This window comes from Neoarius graeffei, chromosome 23 (genome assembly GCF_027579695.1).
Source record: "Neoarius graeffei isolate fNeoGra1 chromosome 23, fNeoGra1.pri, whole genome shotgun sequence".
NCBI lineage: Eukaryota > Metazoa > Chordata > Actinopteri > Siluriformes > Ariidae > Neoarius > Neoarius graeffei.
The window spans coordinates 60,295,238-60,313,603 of NC_083591.1; the positions used below are offsets into that span (position 1 = coordinate 60,295,238).

Genomic DNA, 18,366 nt, shown 5'->3' on the forward strand with positions numbered 1-18,366 from the left:
CTAAGTGAATTACAAAGTTAGCTTAGCACACATTCTGAGTAATTTACATATCACATGTGATTGGTTTATTACTAAGTTTATTTAGTGACATCACAATCTGAGGCCATATGTAGCTCCGCCCCCTGAATCAGTTTTATACAGTGCTGAAGCTTTAGAGGATAGGAAAAGTTTAAATCAAGTGGATCAGGACGCCTCACCTCTTTCTTTCGCCCGTCCTTAATGCGCCGGACGAGTGTGAGGTAAAACCCAACACCAAAGCAGTTCTTCAGGAACAGAGGAGAACCGCAGCAGTGCAGCTGCCCTTTAGATATAATCGCCACTCGATCACTGAGAAGATCAGCTTCATCCATGTGGTGGGTGGAGAGGATCACTGTCCGGCCTGGGGGGGTCGAAAGAGTCAAGAACAGCCAAAGAAACTACGTATGATAGTTAACTTGCTAACGTTAAAGTGGCACCATGTGAGTTCAGTAGCTCGCTGTTAAATACAGCACTAATCTGCTGTAACATCAGTGAGAAACAGGAACTCATTCAGTTCCCCGGCGTTCCACAATGTTAAGTGGATAAAAGTATGAAAGCTAACACTCAGGTAATGTCTAAAACTGAGTGTGTCCTGTTCAGTTAGTGGGCGGTGCAGCACCACCTGTACGGTACTTCAGGAGTAAATCCCAGATGGAGCGTCTGGAGTAGGGGTCGACTCCTGAAGTGGGTTCATCCAAAATCACCACCTTGGAGCCTCCAACAAACGCCATGGCAACCGACAGCTTCCTCTGCATCCCACCTGCACACAGAGAGCATCAGCATCATGAAGAGGAACTCAGGAGGAACCCTACAGGAACACTGTACTGTAACATGCAGCTCTGTTATTGATATAACTCATCAGTGAGGTGGAAAGAATCAGACTGAGAGATAAAATCTGACCAGAGAGATTCTGCGCTTCCTCGGACCGTTTGTGTGGTAATCCGAGATCCCGCAGCATGTTCTCCACTTCCTGCTCAGCTTCTTTACGCTCTCGTCCCTTCAGCAGTGAGTAGAAGAGGATGTGTTCCTCCACTGTCAGACTGGAACAGATGGAGCACAGAATCAGAGAGGAGCCCAGAACGTTCTCCTCAACACACACTGCGGTCTGAGGAGGGAAGTTTCTGTCTAATAGATGTGTGAACAATAATGACGAGCTCACGCTCCTTACTGTTATTCTTATTATTTCTCGCTCATTTTCACTTTTGAACTTCTCACACTTTTTTTTTGCTCTTATAATCTTTTTCTTTATTTCTGGGTTTTTTTTCTTCTATTTTATTTTTATTCCATTTTGTTTGTTCAGTTTTAAATATGTTTGGTCTCCGAAATATTTTTATTCTATTTTTCCCCTCATTATCTCTGGAACTTTTATTTGTTCTGTTTCTTTCTTGAATCACTTTTGTTTCTGGATTTTTTTTCCTCATGAATTTATTTATATCTGCTGTGACTTGTTCACTCAGTTTTGTGTGATATCTGCTCAGTGCTGTTCTAATAGTGTGTGTGTGTGTGTGTGTGTGTGTGTGTTAATTAGAGCAGAGTAATGCTCACTGGTTAAACAGAATGTTGTATTGAGGGCACACGCCCAGAGAGCGTCTGATCTCGTCCATGTCTGAGCGAATGTCCTTCCCGCTGATGAACGCCGTCCCGGACGTCGGAGGAAACAAACCGGTCAGAATGGACCTAACAGAGGAGAAGAGAGGAAATGCTCAGGGTTTCATTAGTGTTTCCCTCGTTAACTTCCTCTCAGCTCTCAGATCTGTGCGTCAATTATTTACAGAACATTTACTGAGTCAGACTAGAGAGCAGACTGAAGCTCAGACTAGAGACCAGACTGGAGCTCCTGAGCTCTACACTGATGTCCTCCTCACCCTGGTCTAAGGACCCTGCCTCCAGCTGGTACAGTAAGGGGAAGTGGATGAGGGTGAACTACACACTGAGGTGAGAAAGGAAAGTGAGCTGCGTACAGTGTGGTGGTTTTTCCTGCTCCATTGTGTCCCAGGAATGATGTGATCTGTCCTTCATAGAAGTTCATACTGAGACCGTTAACAGCTGGACGAGAACTTCCAGGATAAACCTTCACAAGCTCCTTCACACACACACCCACCTCCAACCCCTCAGGCTCAGCCTCGAACAATGGGTTTCCTGTGGACACACACACACACACACACACACACACACCCCTCTGGCATTTCTGAGATCTCTAAAGCAGATTGCATTTCACATCCACGGGGCAGTATTATAATCCCGGACTCTTTAAACCACCGTCACCTGCACTGTGCTGAATTCACAGAAACACGTCGTCTGCATCATCATCACCATCATCATCACCTTCTCCCTCACCTTCTCCCTCACCTGTTCCCTCACCTGTGTGCTCTGCCTGTCTCTCCTCCTCCTGAGGATTCAGACCTTCCTCCTCCCTCGTCATCCTCTCTCCTCTCTCTCTCTCCATCCTCTCCCTCTTCTCTCGGTGTTTGCACGGCCTGTGGGAGGCGCTGCGGTTCGGCTCTGAGGGCTCTGTGATGACATCAGGAGTGTTTACTTCCTCCTTCTTTATCTCCAGGTTTTTTACCAGAGGTTTTTCAGGAGCTGCAGGAGGAAACAGAGACCTGACTGAATACTCACTGAACCGCTGGCCATCAGCTTCCTTTAGTTTTTAGCCACATTAGCGTCCAGGCTAATCGTACATTCTCACAGAGACATTTTACAACCCCGATTCCAAAAAAGTTGGGACAAAGTACAAATTGTAAATAAAAACGGAATGCAATAATTTACAAATCTCAAAAACTGATGTAGGGCGGCACGGTGGTGTAGTGGTTAGCGCTGTCGCCTCACAGCAAGAAGGTCCGGGTTCAAGCCCCGTGGCCGGCGAGGGCCTTTCTGTGCGGAGTTTGCATGTTCTCCCCGTGTCCACGTGGGTTTCCTCCGGGTGCTCCGGTTTCCCCCACAGTCCAAAGACATGCAGGTTAGGTTAACTGGTGACTCTAAATTGAGCGTAGGTGTGAATGTGAGTGTGAATGGTTGTCTGTGTCTATGTGTCAGCCCTGTGATCATGGGCGCCGCCAGGGGGGGAAAGGTTAGAACAATTCTAGGGGCCCAGCACTGCCATGGGGCCCTTTAAGGGGCTGATAATATGATTTTAATAAGACTTTTGAAATAACAACAATGCAATATTCCATCTGGTAAAATGAGCTAATTGAACAAGGTTGTCTATTTCTTGAGTTCTTCAACATATTGTCATTTAACCCTCCCCCTTTTGCGAAATGGTATGGTCCAGTTCTGGTAGAAGCGCGATGCGTTAAATCTGTGTGCTGATCAGTGCAACGCTACTTGCTGCTGTGTCGCGGTGCAGCAGCCAGCCAGCCAGCAGTGGAGTGCGTACAGTCTATGATCGCTAAATATGAAGCGTGGCTGTCAAAAACGTAAAGAAAGGCAGCTGAAAGCTGAGAGGGACCGGAGAGGCAGGCAACTGGTCACTCAGTTTTTCCCAAAGAAAGGTAGCTATCGCTCACGTGTGTTCAAAATATTAACGAATGGTAAATGAACAGTATGAACGTGGTTGGATTAGCCTATCAAGAGAACACTTTTACAGTTTGTACAGTGACATTTTTTCCATTTTAATAACTGAACTGACTTGTTTGATAAACAAGATGAAATATTACGTTATGCTAGTGCTAATAACTAGTGCTAATAACCAGTTTCATAACTAATGGGGTGCCCTAAATATGCACAGATTCAGCCTCAGGGGGACCTCCGCCCTACCAAACCACTGAACCCCCCTTTGGAGAAGGAGGTAAGCAGCAATACAACCCATAAATGCTTTAGGATTGAAGTTTTTAATGAGCGAGCGCCATATACAGCTTGCTAGATTAAAGTGTTGCTAATAACGGACACCAGTCGTGTTTGACATGGTTACGTGTGTGGAATGTTCACACGTTCTAAACCATTGGTTTCAAATTGAGGAGCTGGAGAAAGTGCAGCACACATAAAAGAGGGATAGAGGTTACAACATATGAAGAAACACGTACGTAATTGATCAAATTGAAATGTCACTCCATGTCACTTTGAAATAAATTTATAATAAGATGTTTCCTGTCTTTTATGGGTAACATTTGTAAGGCTACTGAGTAAGGAGTTCATTTAAATGCATCAAACTTTTTCATCCATGGGATTTCCATAGGTATTTTGATGCTGGGTAGAAAACTTTTTCTATGATTTATTAGCAGTCACATCACACATTTCACTACCAATTGTCCTAGCACAAGAAGGCATGTGGCAAAATCTTGAATTTTCATTTGTGATTGTAAATGCACCAGAATTAGTCACTGACCAGTTTTCATCTAGTCCCTGGTAGGTTAATACATAAAATGTAATAACAAAATCACAAACTCAAGGTCCATGGGCTATCAAAAGTCAAATAATGACAATAGTGCAATTGTGACAAGGGTGGGCAAAGTTGGGGGGCCCAAAATTTCTGGCGGCGCCCCTTGCCTGTGATGACCTGGCGACTTGTCCAGGGTGAACCCCGCCTTTCGCCCGTAGTCAGCTGGGATAGGCTCCAGCTCGCCTGCGACCCTGTAGAACAGGATAAAGTGGCTACAGATAATGAGATGAGATGAAAAACTGATATTGTATTCACAATAGAACATAGACAACATATCAAATGTTGAAAGTGAGACATTTTGAAATTTCATGCCAAATATTGGCTCATTTGAAATTTCATGACAGCAACACATCTCAAAAAAGTTGGGACAGGGGCAATAAGAGGCTGGAAAAGTTAAAGGTACAAAAAAGGAACAGCTGGAGGACCAAATTGCAACTCATTAGGTCAGTTGGCAATAGGTCATTAACATGACTGGGTATAAAAAGAGCATCTTGGAGTGGCAGCGGCTCTCAGAAGTAAAGATGGGAAGAGGATCACCAATCCCCCTAATTCTGCGCCGACAAATAGTGGAGCAATATCAGAAAGGAGTTCGACAGTGTACAATTGCAAAGAGTTTGAACATATCATCATCTACAGTGCATAATATCATCAAAAGATTCAGAGAATCTGGAAGAATCTCTGTGCGTAAGGGTCAAGGCCGGAAAACCATACTGGGTGCCCGTGATCTTCGGGCCCTTAGACGGCACTGCATCACATACAGGCATGCTTCTGTATTGGAAATCACAAAATGGGCTCAGGAATATTTCCAGAGAACATTATCTGTGAACACAATTCATCGTGCCATCTGCCGTTGCCAGCTAAAACTCTATAGTTCAAAGAAGCAGCCGTATCTAAACATGATCCAGAAGCGCAGACGTCTTCTCTGGGCCAAGGCTCATTTAAAATGGACTGTGGCAAAGTGGAAAACTGTTCTGTGGTCAGACGAAGCAAAATTTGAAGTTCTTTATGGAAATCAGGGACGCCGTGTCATTCGGACTAAAGAGGAGAAGGACGACCCGAGTTGTTATCAGCGCTCAGTTCAGAAGCCTGCATCTCTGATGGTATGGGGCTGCATTAGTGCGTGTGGCATGGGCAGCTTACACATCTGGAAAGACACCATCAATGCTGAAAGGTATATCCAGGTTCTAGAGCAACATATGCTCCCATCCAGACGACGTCTCTTTCAGGGAAGACCTTGCATTTTCCAACATGACAATGCCAAACCACATACTGCATCAATTACAGCATCATGGCTGCGTAGAAGAAGGGTCCGGGTACTGAACTGGCCAGCCTGCAGTCCAGATCTTTCACCCATAGAAAACATTTGGCGCATCATAAAACGGAAGATACGACAAAAAATACCTAAGACAGTTGAGCAACTAGAATCCTCCATTAGACAAGAATGGGTTAACATTCCTATCCCTAAACTTGAGCAACTTGTCTCCTCAGTCCCCAGACGTTTACAGACTGTTGTAAAGAGAAAAGGGGATGTCTCACAGTGGTAAACATGGCCTTGTCCCAACTTTTTTGAGATGTGTTGTTGTCATGAAATTTAAAATCACCTAATTTTTCTCTTTAAATGATACATTTTCTCAGTTTAAACATTTGATATGTCATCTATGTTCTATTCTGAATAAAGTATGGAATTTTGAAACTTCCACATCATTGCATTCCATTTTTATTTACAATTTGTACTTTGTCCCAACTTTTTTGGAATCGGGGTTGTAGTTCTGATCAAACAAAAAACTTTTTGACAATCCTTTAATATTGTGTTAAAGGCTCCTCCAATCATAATGGTGGACCCGCCCCCTGGGGCATTCTCGTGCTCTGATTGGCTGTTGACCATTGCCTCTCATCTCTTACACACCTGGCTTTAGGACACTGAAGGTGTTACAGTACCTGGATCAGCCACGACAGCCTGGGGGCGCTGTGCACTCTGCCAGTAGGATGTCTGGAAGGGGAAATAAAAAGGTCTCCCGATCCCGTACTGACCTGAAACAGAGACAAGAGCAACATTAAAGATAATAAACAATAAAAATGATTTACTAAACGTGTGTTTGTGTGTGTGTGTGTGTGTGTGTGTGTGTGTGTGTGTGTGTGTGTGTGTGAGAAATGTGTGAAGAAATCTTGCCTTTAACAGAGAGTGTCTTTAACACGATCAAATTAAGGTTTTGTCACTTTTTGTATGAGCATTAATGAATATTTAGTAGGAGGTGGAGTCAATACAAATAGATGAATTTATCAGCTGGAGTCACTTCAGGAACAGAGATTGGAACTGAATCCCACTGAAGCGCAGAAACTTACAGTACTAAAGTTACACAAGCTCTTTTCTGACATTTAAACACAAAACTATAGATTTATACACAGTGTATTTTTGTATTTTTCGCTGCCTTTAACAGCCATTACATGATAAAACGCTGCAGCTGTGGAAGTGTTTACAGTCTGATCTCCACTCAGTGTCTGATTAACGTCAGTGTAGATCAGAGTCTGATATTCTCCTGACCTGGGAAGACGTTGTCAAGGTACCAGGCCAACATGCCATAAAGAACTGAATCGAAAAGCATCATGCGGATGGAGTTGAGGAAGGAGAACTCGTCGCCCTCTAGAGGACTGGTGCTGATGTTGTCCCACTGAAGTCCCAGGCCCTGTTCCTCATATCGGGATAAATACTCCGTCCCGAAGCCAAACGCCACCGGCGACAACAAACTCTGCAACACAAACAACACAATAACACACTGATAATCCCACAAAAAGTACAACACTGTGTAGGTGTTACAATAAAATACTGAGTGACAGGGTGGTGTGACGAAGAGGAGTTGATTATTTTCCTCTAGCAGCAGGTCCCCAGGTGTTTTATTCCTCTTACACCACAGCAACTAACCAAAAATTACAATTATTTATTTATGAAAGACCATCATTAGCTGTTACTATAAAACAATGAGAACGTATCTGTTAGGACTAGGACTGTTTTGGCCTCTAGAGGCCGCTGTTATTTCCTTTTCATGTCGTGTTTATTTTGGCCTCTAGAGGCCGCCACTGTTCCTGTGTTTTGTGTTTGTGTTAATTGCCTAATTATCTTCACCTGTGTCCTTAATTAGTTTGTCTATTTATACCCCTGAGTTCAGTCCTCTTGTCACGGAGTCTTTGTGTTGTTATGTTTATCTCCAGTTTCCTTTGTACTGTGTTTTTTGATCTTCTTAGCTTTTGAATTTTTGCACTTTGCTTTTCTTTTGGATTATACTCTTTGGTTTTTTTTTTTGTCTTTTGTTTTGCCCTGTATATAGTGTATATAGTTTAAATAAACCTTTTGATTCTTTTTCTACTTCCGCCTCACGCCTCTGCATTTGAGTCATCCCCCTGGTGGCCTAGTGGGGGTTTGCTGGATTATCACACCAACGAACCAGGTTCGAATCCCAGCAAAACCCTAACAGAAAGACTCCGTCATGACCGACTCAGCAGAGGCTGCTTCAACTGTCTACCCGGCCAACCTTCAGGGAATTATGGCAGCTTTGACACGCTTCGGAGCGACCATGGATGCTCATGGACGTACGCTCACCAGCCAACGTGAGGCCCTCGCTCGCCACGAGGAACTGCTTCAGCAAATTGGGAAAACCCTGGCACAGCTGACATCTCTGCCTGCATCTCCTGCTCCTGATCCAGTTCCTGCTCCTGATCCAGCTCCCACTCCTGCTCCAGTGCCTCCTGCAATGCTGCCTTCTTCACCTCGCGAACCCAGCCTTCCTGCACCACAGAGGTATGACGGCAAGCACAGTGAGTGCCGAGAGTTCCTTACCCAGTGTCAACTCACCTTTGAGCTTCAGCCTACCACCTACACTACGGATCGCCGCAAGATTGCCTTTGTGATCACCTTATTAGCTGGTAAGGCGCGAGCCTGGGCTACTGCTATCTGGCAAAGACAGGGACCTGAGTGCTTTGATTTCCAGCTGTTTTCTGAAGAGATGCTTCGGGTCTTCGATCAGGCAGACATCAGTACCGACGCAGCCCGAAAGCTCATGTCCATCCGGCAAGGAGGAAGCGTCGCAGATTATGCCATCTCGTTCCGAACACTCGCAGCAGTAAGTGGATGGAACGAGACTGCCCTGGTGTCAGCCTTCCACCATGGTCTGTCTGACCCCATCAAGGACGGTCTGGCCTCTATTGGATGCCCAAGTGACCTTGAAACCCTCATCTCACATGCTATTCGTCTGGACAACAGGATGAGAGAACGCCACCAAGCCTTGAGCCCCCCCAACCTCCCTACCTCTACCTGGAGACCGTCTACCTCCTTCAGTGACTGTCCAGAACCCATGCAAGTGGGTCGTACTCGCCTCTCCGCATCTGAGAGGGAGCGCAGAAGGAGGGACAAGTGCTGCATCTACTGTGGCAAGCCTGGTCACTTCCGAGCATCATGTCCCGAACTCTTGGGAAAAGGACCGCCCCGTCCAGCCGAGGGAGGGTTGTGACGGGGCCTACCCTCTCTCCCGGACTCCCTGGCCAAGGAATCTACATCCCGGTCTCCATCTCCTGGGGTGAGTCTGTCCACTCTTGTCAAGCTTTGATAGACTCAGGGGCGGCTGGGAACTTTATGGATATTCACTTCGCCCAAAGCATCAATATTCCGACTGCACCTCTTGAAGTCCCACTGTCTGTGTCTGCCCTCGATGGCCAAGCGTTAGGTGATGGAAGAGTCACTCAAGTTACTTCTCCAGTCTTCCTCCAGTCTCAAGGTCACAAGGAAGAAATATCCCTGCACCTGATTCCTTCACCTGAGTTCCCAGTTATTCTAGGCCTTCCTTGGCTTACTCGCCACAACCCTCGCATAGACTGGGTAACAAGCCAGGTTGTGGAATGGGGCCCTGCATGCCATGCCTCTTGTCTGCTCTCTAGCTCTCCTGTGTCTCCTGCCGAGCCCCCTGATCTCACCGAGTTATCTCAAGTTCCCACAGAGTACTGGGATCTCAAGGAGGTATTCAGCAAGAGCAGGGCCGCCGTTCTTCCTCCGCACCGGGCCTACGACTGTGCCATCGACTTGCTCCCTGGGACTACCCCTCCTCGTGGCAGACTGTTTTCACTCTCTCAGCCAGAACGCAAGGCCATGGAGGAATACCTCAAAGATGCCCTGGTCTCTGGGTTTATTCGACCCTCCACTTCACCTGCTGGAGCCGGCTTCTTCTTTGTCGGCAAGAAGGATGGGGGGCTCCGACCATGTATTGATTACAGGGGCCTGAATAAGATCACTGTGCGCAACCGATATCCCCTTCTGCTGATGTCCACAGCTTTCGACCTGCTCCAAGGCGCCACCGTCTTCACCAAGTTGGACCTACGGAACGCATACCACCTCATCCGTATCCGACAGGGAGACGAGTGGAAGACTGCCTTTAACACCCCGTCTGGGCACTACGAATACCAGGTGATGCCCTTCGGACTCACCAACGCACCAGCTGTTTTTCAGGCCCTAATCAACGACGTCTTAAGGGACATGATTAACCTATACGTTTTTGTCTACCTCGACGACATCCTTATCTTTTCCAAGACCGTGCAGGAGCACCGCCACCATGTCCGCCAGGTTCTCCAGAGGCTGCTACAGAACAATCTGTTCGCCAAGGCCCAGAAATGCGAATTTCATGTTCCCGAGGTCTCCTTTCTGGGATTTATTGTATGGACAGGCCAACTCCAAATGGACCCTGCCAAGACCCTGGCCGTCCGGGATTGGCCTACTCCCAAGTCCGTTAAGGAGGTTCAGCGGTTCTTAGGATTCGCTAACTTCTACCACAAGTTCATCAGGAACTTCAGTTCTGTGGCAGCACCCATGTCAGACCTCACCAAAGGGACAGGTGGATCTTATGGCTGGTCTCCTCAGGCAGAAAAGGCGTTCAAAGACCTCAAGGACCGCTTCTGCACGGCACCCATTCTGGTTCTCCCGGACACCTCCCAACCATTCATCGTGGAGGTGGACGCCTCGGACAGTGGTGTCGGCGCGGTGCTCTCTCAACGTTCGGAAGGAAAGCTGCACCCCTGCGCTTACTTCTCCCACCGCCTGAGTCCTGCTGAGTCCCGGTACGATGTGGGGGATCGAGAACTGCTAGCGGTCAAACTGGCCCTTGAGGAGTGGAGGCACTGGCTGGAGGGAGCACAACATCCATTCCTGGTTTGGACTGACCACAAGAACCTGGAGTACCTCCAGCAAGCCAAGAGACTGAACCCTCGACAGGCTAGGTGGGCCCTGTTTTTCAGTCGGTTTGACTTCACCCTCTCATACCGCCCCGGCTCCAAGAACACCAAACCTGACGCACTGTCCAGACTGTTCTCTGCCACTAACAGGGAGAATGAAGTCGGGCCTATTATCCCTGTGTCCCGGATTGTGGCCCCTGTCCGCTGGGGTATTGAGGAGGCTGTCCGACGAGCCCAACGCCAGGACCCCGGTCCTGGGACGGGGCCACCAGGCCTCTTGTACGTCCCACATCAAGCCCGGGCCAAGGTTCTCCAGTGGGGTCACTCTTCCCCTCTCACCGCCCACCCGGGAGCTCGGAGGACCCTGGACTTCCTGAAAAGACGCTTCTGGTGGCCTAACATGGAGAAGGAAGTAAGGTCATTTGTCCTGTCCTGTGAGGTTTGCACCAGAACCAAGAACCCACGACAGCGTCCCCAGGGTCTCCTGCATCCTCTGACCATTCCCCGGCGTCCCTGGTCCCACGTGGCAGTCGACTTTATCACGGGTCTTCCTGAGTCACAAGGTAACACGGTCATTTTGGTCTTAGTTGACAGATTCTCCAAGGCCTGCCGCTTCATACCACTGTGCAAACTCCCCTCTGCTCTTGAAACTGCGAAACTTTTGTTTAATCATGTCTTCCGAGTCTTTGGTCTTCCACAGGACATCGTCTCAGACCGAGGGCCCCAGTTCTCCTCCCGAGTGTGGCACGGGTTCTGCAAGGTCATCGGAGCCACTGCCAGCCTCTCCTCTGGGTTTCACCCACAGTCCAATGGTCAGACGGAGAGGCTCAACCAGGACCTGGAAACCACCCTGCGAGGCCTGGCTATGGATAACCCGACATCGTGGAGCACCTGGCTGCCATGGGCGGAGTACGCCCACAACACCCTGCAGTCATCGGCCACCAAGCTGTCGCCATTCCAGTGCCAATTCGGGTTCCAGCCACCTCTGTTCCCGGACCAGGAGGAGGACGCGGGGGTGCCCTCGGTCAACCAATATGTGAGACGGTGTCGCAAGACCTGGAGCAAGGTCAGGAAGACCCTCATACAGACCTCCAGAACCAACCAGACTCAGGCCAACCGCCATAGAAGACCTGCACACGCTTTCCGCCCTGGGCAGCGTGTTTGGCTGTCCACTAAGGACCTTCCACTGCGGGTGGAGAACCGCAAGCTTGCTCCTCGCTACATTGGCCCCTTCAAGGTGGTGCGCAGGGTGAACCCTGTCTCCTACCGGCTCCAGTTGCCCCGGACTCTGAGGATCAACCCCACTTTCCATGTTTCCCTGTTACGGCCCGTACTGACGTCTACGTATGCCCCTGCCCCTAGGAACCCCCCACCCCCCCGCATCTTCCAGGGGCAGACTGTGTTCACTGTGAATCGCCTGCTTGACTCCCGCCGGGTCTGCGGCGGGTTGCAATATCTGGTGGACTGGGAGGGCTATGGTCCTGAGGAGCGCTGCTGGGTTCCTGCTCGGGATGTCCTTGATAAAGAACTATGTCGGGACTTCCATTCGGCCCATCCGGATCGCCCTGGGAACGTCAGGAGACGCTCCTAGAGGGGGGGGTCCTGTTAGGACTAGGACTGTTTTGGCCTCTAGAGGCCGCTGTTATTTCCTTTTCATGTCGTGTTTATTTTGGCCTCTAGAGGCCGCCACTGTTCCTGTGTTTTGTGTTTGTGTTAATTGCCTAATTATCTTCACCTGTGTCCTTAATTAGTTTGTCTATTTATACCCCTGAGTTCAGTCCTCTTGTCACGGAGTCTTTGTGTTGTTATGTTTATCTCCAGTTTCCTTTGTACTGTGTTTTTTGATCTTCTTAGCTTTTGAATTTTTGCACTTTGCTTTTCTTTTGGATTATACTCTTTGGTTTTTTTTTTTGTCTTTTGTTTTGCCCTGTATATAGTGTATATAGTTTAAATAAACCTTTTGATTCTTTTTCTACTTCCGCCTCACGCCTCTGCATTTGAGTCATCCCCCTGGTGGCCTAGTGGGGGTTTGCTGGATTATCACACCAACGAACCAGGTTCGAATCCCAGCAAAACCCTAACAGTATCAGAGTGACTGGATTAATATAAACCTGCACTACAGTCAGAGCTGCTGTTATAGAGAATTAATCAACAGCTTCTGACCAAGCAGAGTGAAGTATACTCATGGTGAATGAATGAGGACTGACGACGGCGAGCTTGGTGTGGGCGGTGATTCGGTCCTGCCAGGCGAAACACAGGATGTGGGGCAGGTAGAGGGTGAAGTAAACGATGCCGCTGCAGGCTGCTGCTAAATTCGCCTTGTTAAAGAACACACTCATGAGAAAACACTGCATGATGGTGGCCATGGTGAAGGTCAACAGGAAGAAGAAGAGGATCATGGGATTGCTGTAGTTCAGCACCTTTCCAGTCTGGAAGGAAATCACAAAGCAGATTACTTTTGAAACACTTTTAAACAAGTTATGTGATTAAGAATTTATTTTATATATAATACATGCAGCGGCACGGTGGTGTAGTGGTTAGCGCTGTCGCCTCACAGCAAGAAGGTCCTGGGTTCGAGCCCCGTGGCCGGCGAGGGCCTTTCTGTGCGGAGTTTGCATGTTCTCCCCGTGTCCGCGTGGGTTTCCTCCGGGTGCTCCGGTTTCCCCCAAAGACATGCAGGTTAGGTTAACTGGTGACTCTAAATTGAGCGTAGGTGTGAATGTGAGTGTGAATGGTTGTCTGTGTCTATGTGTCAGCCCTGTGATGACCTGGCGACTTGTCCAGGGTGAACCCCGCCTTTCGCCCGTAGTCAGCTGGGATAGGATCCAGCTCGCCTGCGACCCTGTAGAACAGGATAAAGCGGCTACAGATAATGAGATGAGATGAGATATAATACATGCGTTATAAACATTTCCCTCATCCCGACTCCCTACCCAGCGATATCACGCACCCTGCCCAGTGCACTAATATGGCCCACGTTAAAGCACAGAGCATTCTTTCAGAGCCGCAGTGTGTTTTATTTTCTCACCATGGTGATGAAGGTGAGCAGAACCGTACTGAAGGTCATCATCAGGAAACTGTCAATGAACCATGCACACCAGATGACGCCGTTGGTCACGCCCATGACCTTCAGAGTCTCCTTCAGCCTCAACTCCTTTTCCAGCACGATGCTCTTCACCATCATGGACACGGAGTAGACCCACGCCAGCACCATGAAGATCGGGAAGCAGCGGTTCAGCGTCAGCATGAACCTGAACACACACACATGAACCATTAGAATAGAATAGAATAGAATAGAATAGAATAGAATAGAATAGAATCTTTATTGTCCACCAAGGTGGAAAATTATCTTTGGCTCACCATCACATATAACATGCAAACAACACACATTTCAACAACACAACTTGACAAACAGCAACACAGACAACAAACACAAAGGGTTGTGCAAAATAGAATAAAATAAAGTAAAAAAGCAAATAGCAGTTATCAGTGTCTGTAGACCACTCACTTTGTTGAGTTAAGAATGCTAATGGCATTTGGAATAAAAGATTTTTAAATACACTTTTAGCCAGAGGGGTCCTATAGCGCCTCCCAGACTTCAGAAGCTCAAATTGGCTAAAAAAAAAAGGATGGAAACAGTCCGCCACTATTCTTGTAGATTTCCTCCTCAGCCTTTCAGTGTAGAGGTTAGCTAGATGTTTTTGGGGTTTTCCCACTATTTTGCTTACCACTGACACAATCCTATTTAATTTATTTTTGCACTTACAACTTAAGTGTCCGAACCAAGCAGGGAGACGGAACGTTAAGGTACTCTCAATATGTGTTGTGTACACAAGCTCTAGAATCTGAGGGCTAACCCCAAAACAGCTCAATCTCCTGAGAAGGTTGCGTCTCTGAGAACATTTCTTAAAAATATAATCTGTGTTCTCAGTGAAACACAGCTGACAGTCAAGAAATGTGCCAAGATATTTAAAAGTTTGCACAGTTTCAACACGTTGACCATTGAGTGAGACTGGCTCTGTTGTCAGGCCTTGCTTCATACAGAAGAGTAGCTCCTTTGTTTTTGTCACGTTTATTTCTAACTGGCTGTTATTGCACCATGCTTCCAGGGCCTTCTATATTATAAAAATATAGATCACTCACTCACTCACTATCCGGTTTAACGTCACATTTTCCACTTCCTAGCGGGTCTGACGTCGCATGGTGACGTAACGCCCTCTTCCATACTTGTCGCTCCTTAGCATCAACAGCTCTGAGACCTGACACTTTGAGATCCTTTGTCACATGCTCACCCCAGGTCTTACAGGGTCTACCCCTCTTCTTATTCCCTCTAACTTGGAAATACAAAATCTGTCCCGTCCACCCATTGCTTCTCTGTACGTGGCCATACCACATTAAGCTCCTTAGCCGGAGAGCTTTTTCCAGGTCTTGAAGCTTAAGTGTCTCCCGTAGGGCAGAGATACTCACTCTGTCCTCGGGCTTAATGTGGCACAGCCACCTCAGCATACAACGTTCATTGCGCTCCAGCCTTTTCAGGTCACTGGCCTTCAGGGGCCAGCACTCCCTGCATAGATCATGGCGCTCCTTACGCAGATACAGTTTTCATTTTCTCTTTGAAATACTATGGGGGTACAAACTTTTGCATTCAGCTGTATTTATTGATCTAGTCAGTCTGAATTTCTGTCTATGTATAAATGTGTGAAATAGAGATTAAAATAAAGTAATAAATGCCAAGAGGTCGTACATGTCATCTACGTAGCAGGGGTAGGGCATCTGCTGGACGTAAACGCCGAGCCGCGTCTGAGGAGCACTCAGGAGCTTCAGGATGCCGTGCTCTATCATGTCCTGCAGATATGCAAATCCTCCCCAGATATAACGCAGATCCTCCACGGGGTCCGCCCTCGGCCCAGGGTCCCAGTACCTACAGAGAGTCACATGCAGCTTAACAAGGGGTGGAGCTACAGTTAAACTCAATCAGCCAATCATAAACCTCTTTATTACTAATCTTTCTTTTTAGATTTTTTTTCAGCTGCTTTTAGTTTTTCTCAAGCGTTCCTGCACTTATCCTCCTGATGTCCTCACTGGACAGTGAATAGCGCCCCCTGGTTAGAGGTGTGCTGAGGCATCTCTGTACAGCAAAAGCCATCGGTGCCTCTCACAGCGCCCCCTAGAAATGTTAAACGCTTGGTCGCTTTCAGCCCTTCTGTTCCTGTTTGTCTGCAGTTCAGCTGTGTTCTAGTTACCTCAGAACTCAGGGCTGGAATGACGTCACAACCAATTTGACTGTGTTTCCAGTATGCCAGAAAACCAGTATCAGCAATTAGCATAGTTCTAGTCAGGTTAGCATTGTTAGCAATACCAGTCGATCGCAACATGTCAACATGTAGCAGGTGGAGTGTGCGTACGACTGACTTCATGAGACACAAGTGAAGCAGAAGTGCGAATAAACAGTGCAGTTTTGAGCACACTGGTACTTTATATCGCAATTTCCCAATATAGTCTATTCGATTTTTATACAAAGGTATAGGGCACGCCCATTTTTGGAAATTTGGTGATATATTTCATATGAAAAGTCTTAAACAAGTCAGAAAGTAGAGGCGAAGGTGCAGACCGGAGCATTTATATTCAGTCCTGCTCACTTCCTCACGGAGATCTCAGATTTCAATTTGTTGAGAAAAGAGACTCAGCTCTGAGCTTTGGAGCGAAACCAAAGAGCATTTGTGTTCATGTCTTGAGCTCAGGTACCAACAGCGAGAACAGAAGGAAAATCAGAGAAAAATCACATTCTTCACCCAAAAAACTCTTTGGGGTAAATTTTTGGGGGTGAAAATTTTGACATTCTCTGACTTTTTCCCAAATTGTGTTTGAGAGGATGGGATGAATGCTGTCCAAAACTGAGATATGAAGTTCTCCATTTAAACTCAGAGTACACTGTTACTGGGAGGAACTTGTGAGGTCATCTTGGGCGTGGTCATTATTTTACAGGACTCAATTACATTCAGTCTGTACACGGACTTCCACAATGCAAGAGTTTAGCAGGATTTGTCTTAATCTCAGAGCAGGAATGGGAGAAATGATGATGATTGATTGACATCATTAGTGACATACGGTTCATGAAGCCCCACCCACGTTCATCATGTCATGAACTTCTCATCAGATTTTTGCTGTTATTACTAAAACATTTTTAGTCACCTGTCCTTGATCTTGTTGGTTCGCTCCACTGTGTCGATGTCCATGCGGATTTTATATGTGACGTGTCTCGGTATCTCTGTGCTCCACGGGTACATGCCCATAAACACAAGTCCCGCCCAGAACTTATTCTCCTGCAGCAGGTACAGAGCCTGATGGCTCATCTGATCCTCATCCACATGAGCTACAAACTTATCCAGGTTTACACACTACACACACACACACACACACAGAACGTCAGAGACAGACAGAGAGTCAGACAGAGAGACAGACAGAGGGAGAAGGTTAAAGTATAAACACATCCCTCAGGTGTTCTCGTGGTGTGAGGTGTGAGCTGGTTGCCATGGTAACTGGTGAGCAATGGGATGGAGGGTAGCTGTACCTCGCTGTATTGGATGAAGGTCCTCAGGATTTGGTCAGTCAGGTTGAAGATGTTCCTCCAGTCGAAGTCTGGCATGTCCTTGTAGCGGTCTCTATAGCAACCGTCATGGAGGAAGTTGAGGATGTGTTTGGTGGTGAACTGTGTCTCCTCCAGACGCCGGTCCAGAAAATCCATCACTGTTGGGTTCCTGAGCGTGTCCTACACCATGGGACACACACACACACACACACACACACTGTACAGCACTAGGGGGTGCTAATTACTCACAGGAACAGATTGATGTGTAAGAGACAGTGTGTGTGCGTGTGCGTGCATGTGTGCATGTGCGTTGTAGATGATGTGAATGGTGTGTGTGTGTGTGTGTGTGTGTGTTATTTGTACCCGAATCATATTTATCTGAACGCTGTCCTGAAAGAAATGCCAGATTTGAGGAGCCACTTCCTCCCACGCCTTGGCCATGTTTATTAACCGCTCCAACTCCTCAAACGTGCTGTTCGCCTGTACACACACACACACACACACACACACACACACACACACACACATTTCTAAATTCAGATATTGCTTTCATACACACAGGGTGTGACTGTATATTTACATTATAACTATAAACAGTGCAGTTAGATACAGGAAAGAGAAAGAAGACAAAAGTGTGTGTGTGTCTTACACTCTTCAGTATCTTGTGTACAGCAGGGGAGTTGGGTGTGTACAGGATTTTACCCATCACAAGAGGTTTCACTGAATTCCACATGATTTTAGTGACAGGATTCGACTCGAGGTTCTGCATCAGAGCGTTACAGAACAGAGCTGGGGGGGAGACGGGGGAGAGACGGGGGGGAGATGGGGGAGATGGGGGAGAGACGGGGAGACACGGGGGGAGAGACGGGGGGGAGACGGGGGGGAGACACGGGGGGAGAGACGGGGGGGAGACGGGGGGGAGACGGGGGGAGATGGGGGAGAGACGGGGGAGATGGGGGAGAGACGGGGGAGATGGGGGAGAGACGGGGGAGATGGGGGGGAGACGGGGGGAGATGGGGGGGAGACGGGGGGAGACAGGGGGAGAGACGGGGCAGAGACGGGGGAGACGGGGGGGGGTCATTTAAACCTGTTTGATTTAAAACCTTAAGTTGTCTAACACATACAATGTATCCACCTGTCTGTCTCACTGTCTTATATTATACATACTGCT

At 47.6% G+C, this 18,366-nt stretch overlaps 1 protein-coding gene across 1 annotated transcript in view; it reads right to left on the reverse strand.

The window, feature by feature from the left end:
* LOC132871942 (retinal-specific phospholipid-transporting ATPase ABCA4-like) overlaps positions 1-18,366 on the reverse strand; it is a 105,391-nt gene that overhangs the window by 74,140 nt on the left and 12,885 nt on the right. The window contains 15 exon segments of the mRNA XM_060906578.1: positions 198-379; positions 641-778; positions 919-1,058; positions 1,564-1,695; positions 1,980-2,157; positions 2,380-2,601; positions 6,335-6,427; positions 6,939-7,143; positions 12,814-13,035; positions 13,635-13,857; positions 15,351-15,527; positions 16,799-17,004; positions 17,178-17,375; positions 17,559-17,675; positions 17,845-17,984. Coding sequence (XP_060762561.1) covers positions 198-379; positions 641-778; positions 919-1,058; positions 1,564-1,695; positions 1,980-2,157; positions 2,380-2,601; positions 6,335-6,427; positions 6,939-7,143; positions 12,814-13,035; positions 13,635-13,857; positions 15,351-15,527; positions 16,799-17,004; positions 17,178-17,375; positions 17,559-17,675; positions 17,845-17,984 — 2,573 coding nt within the window.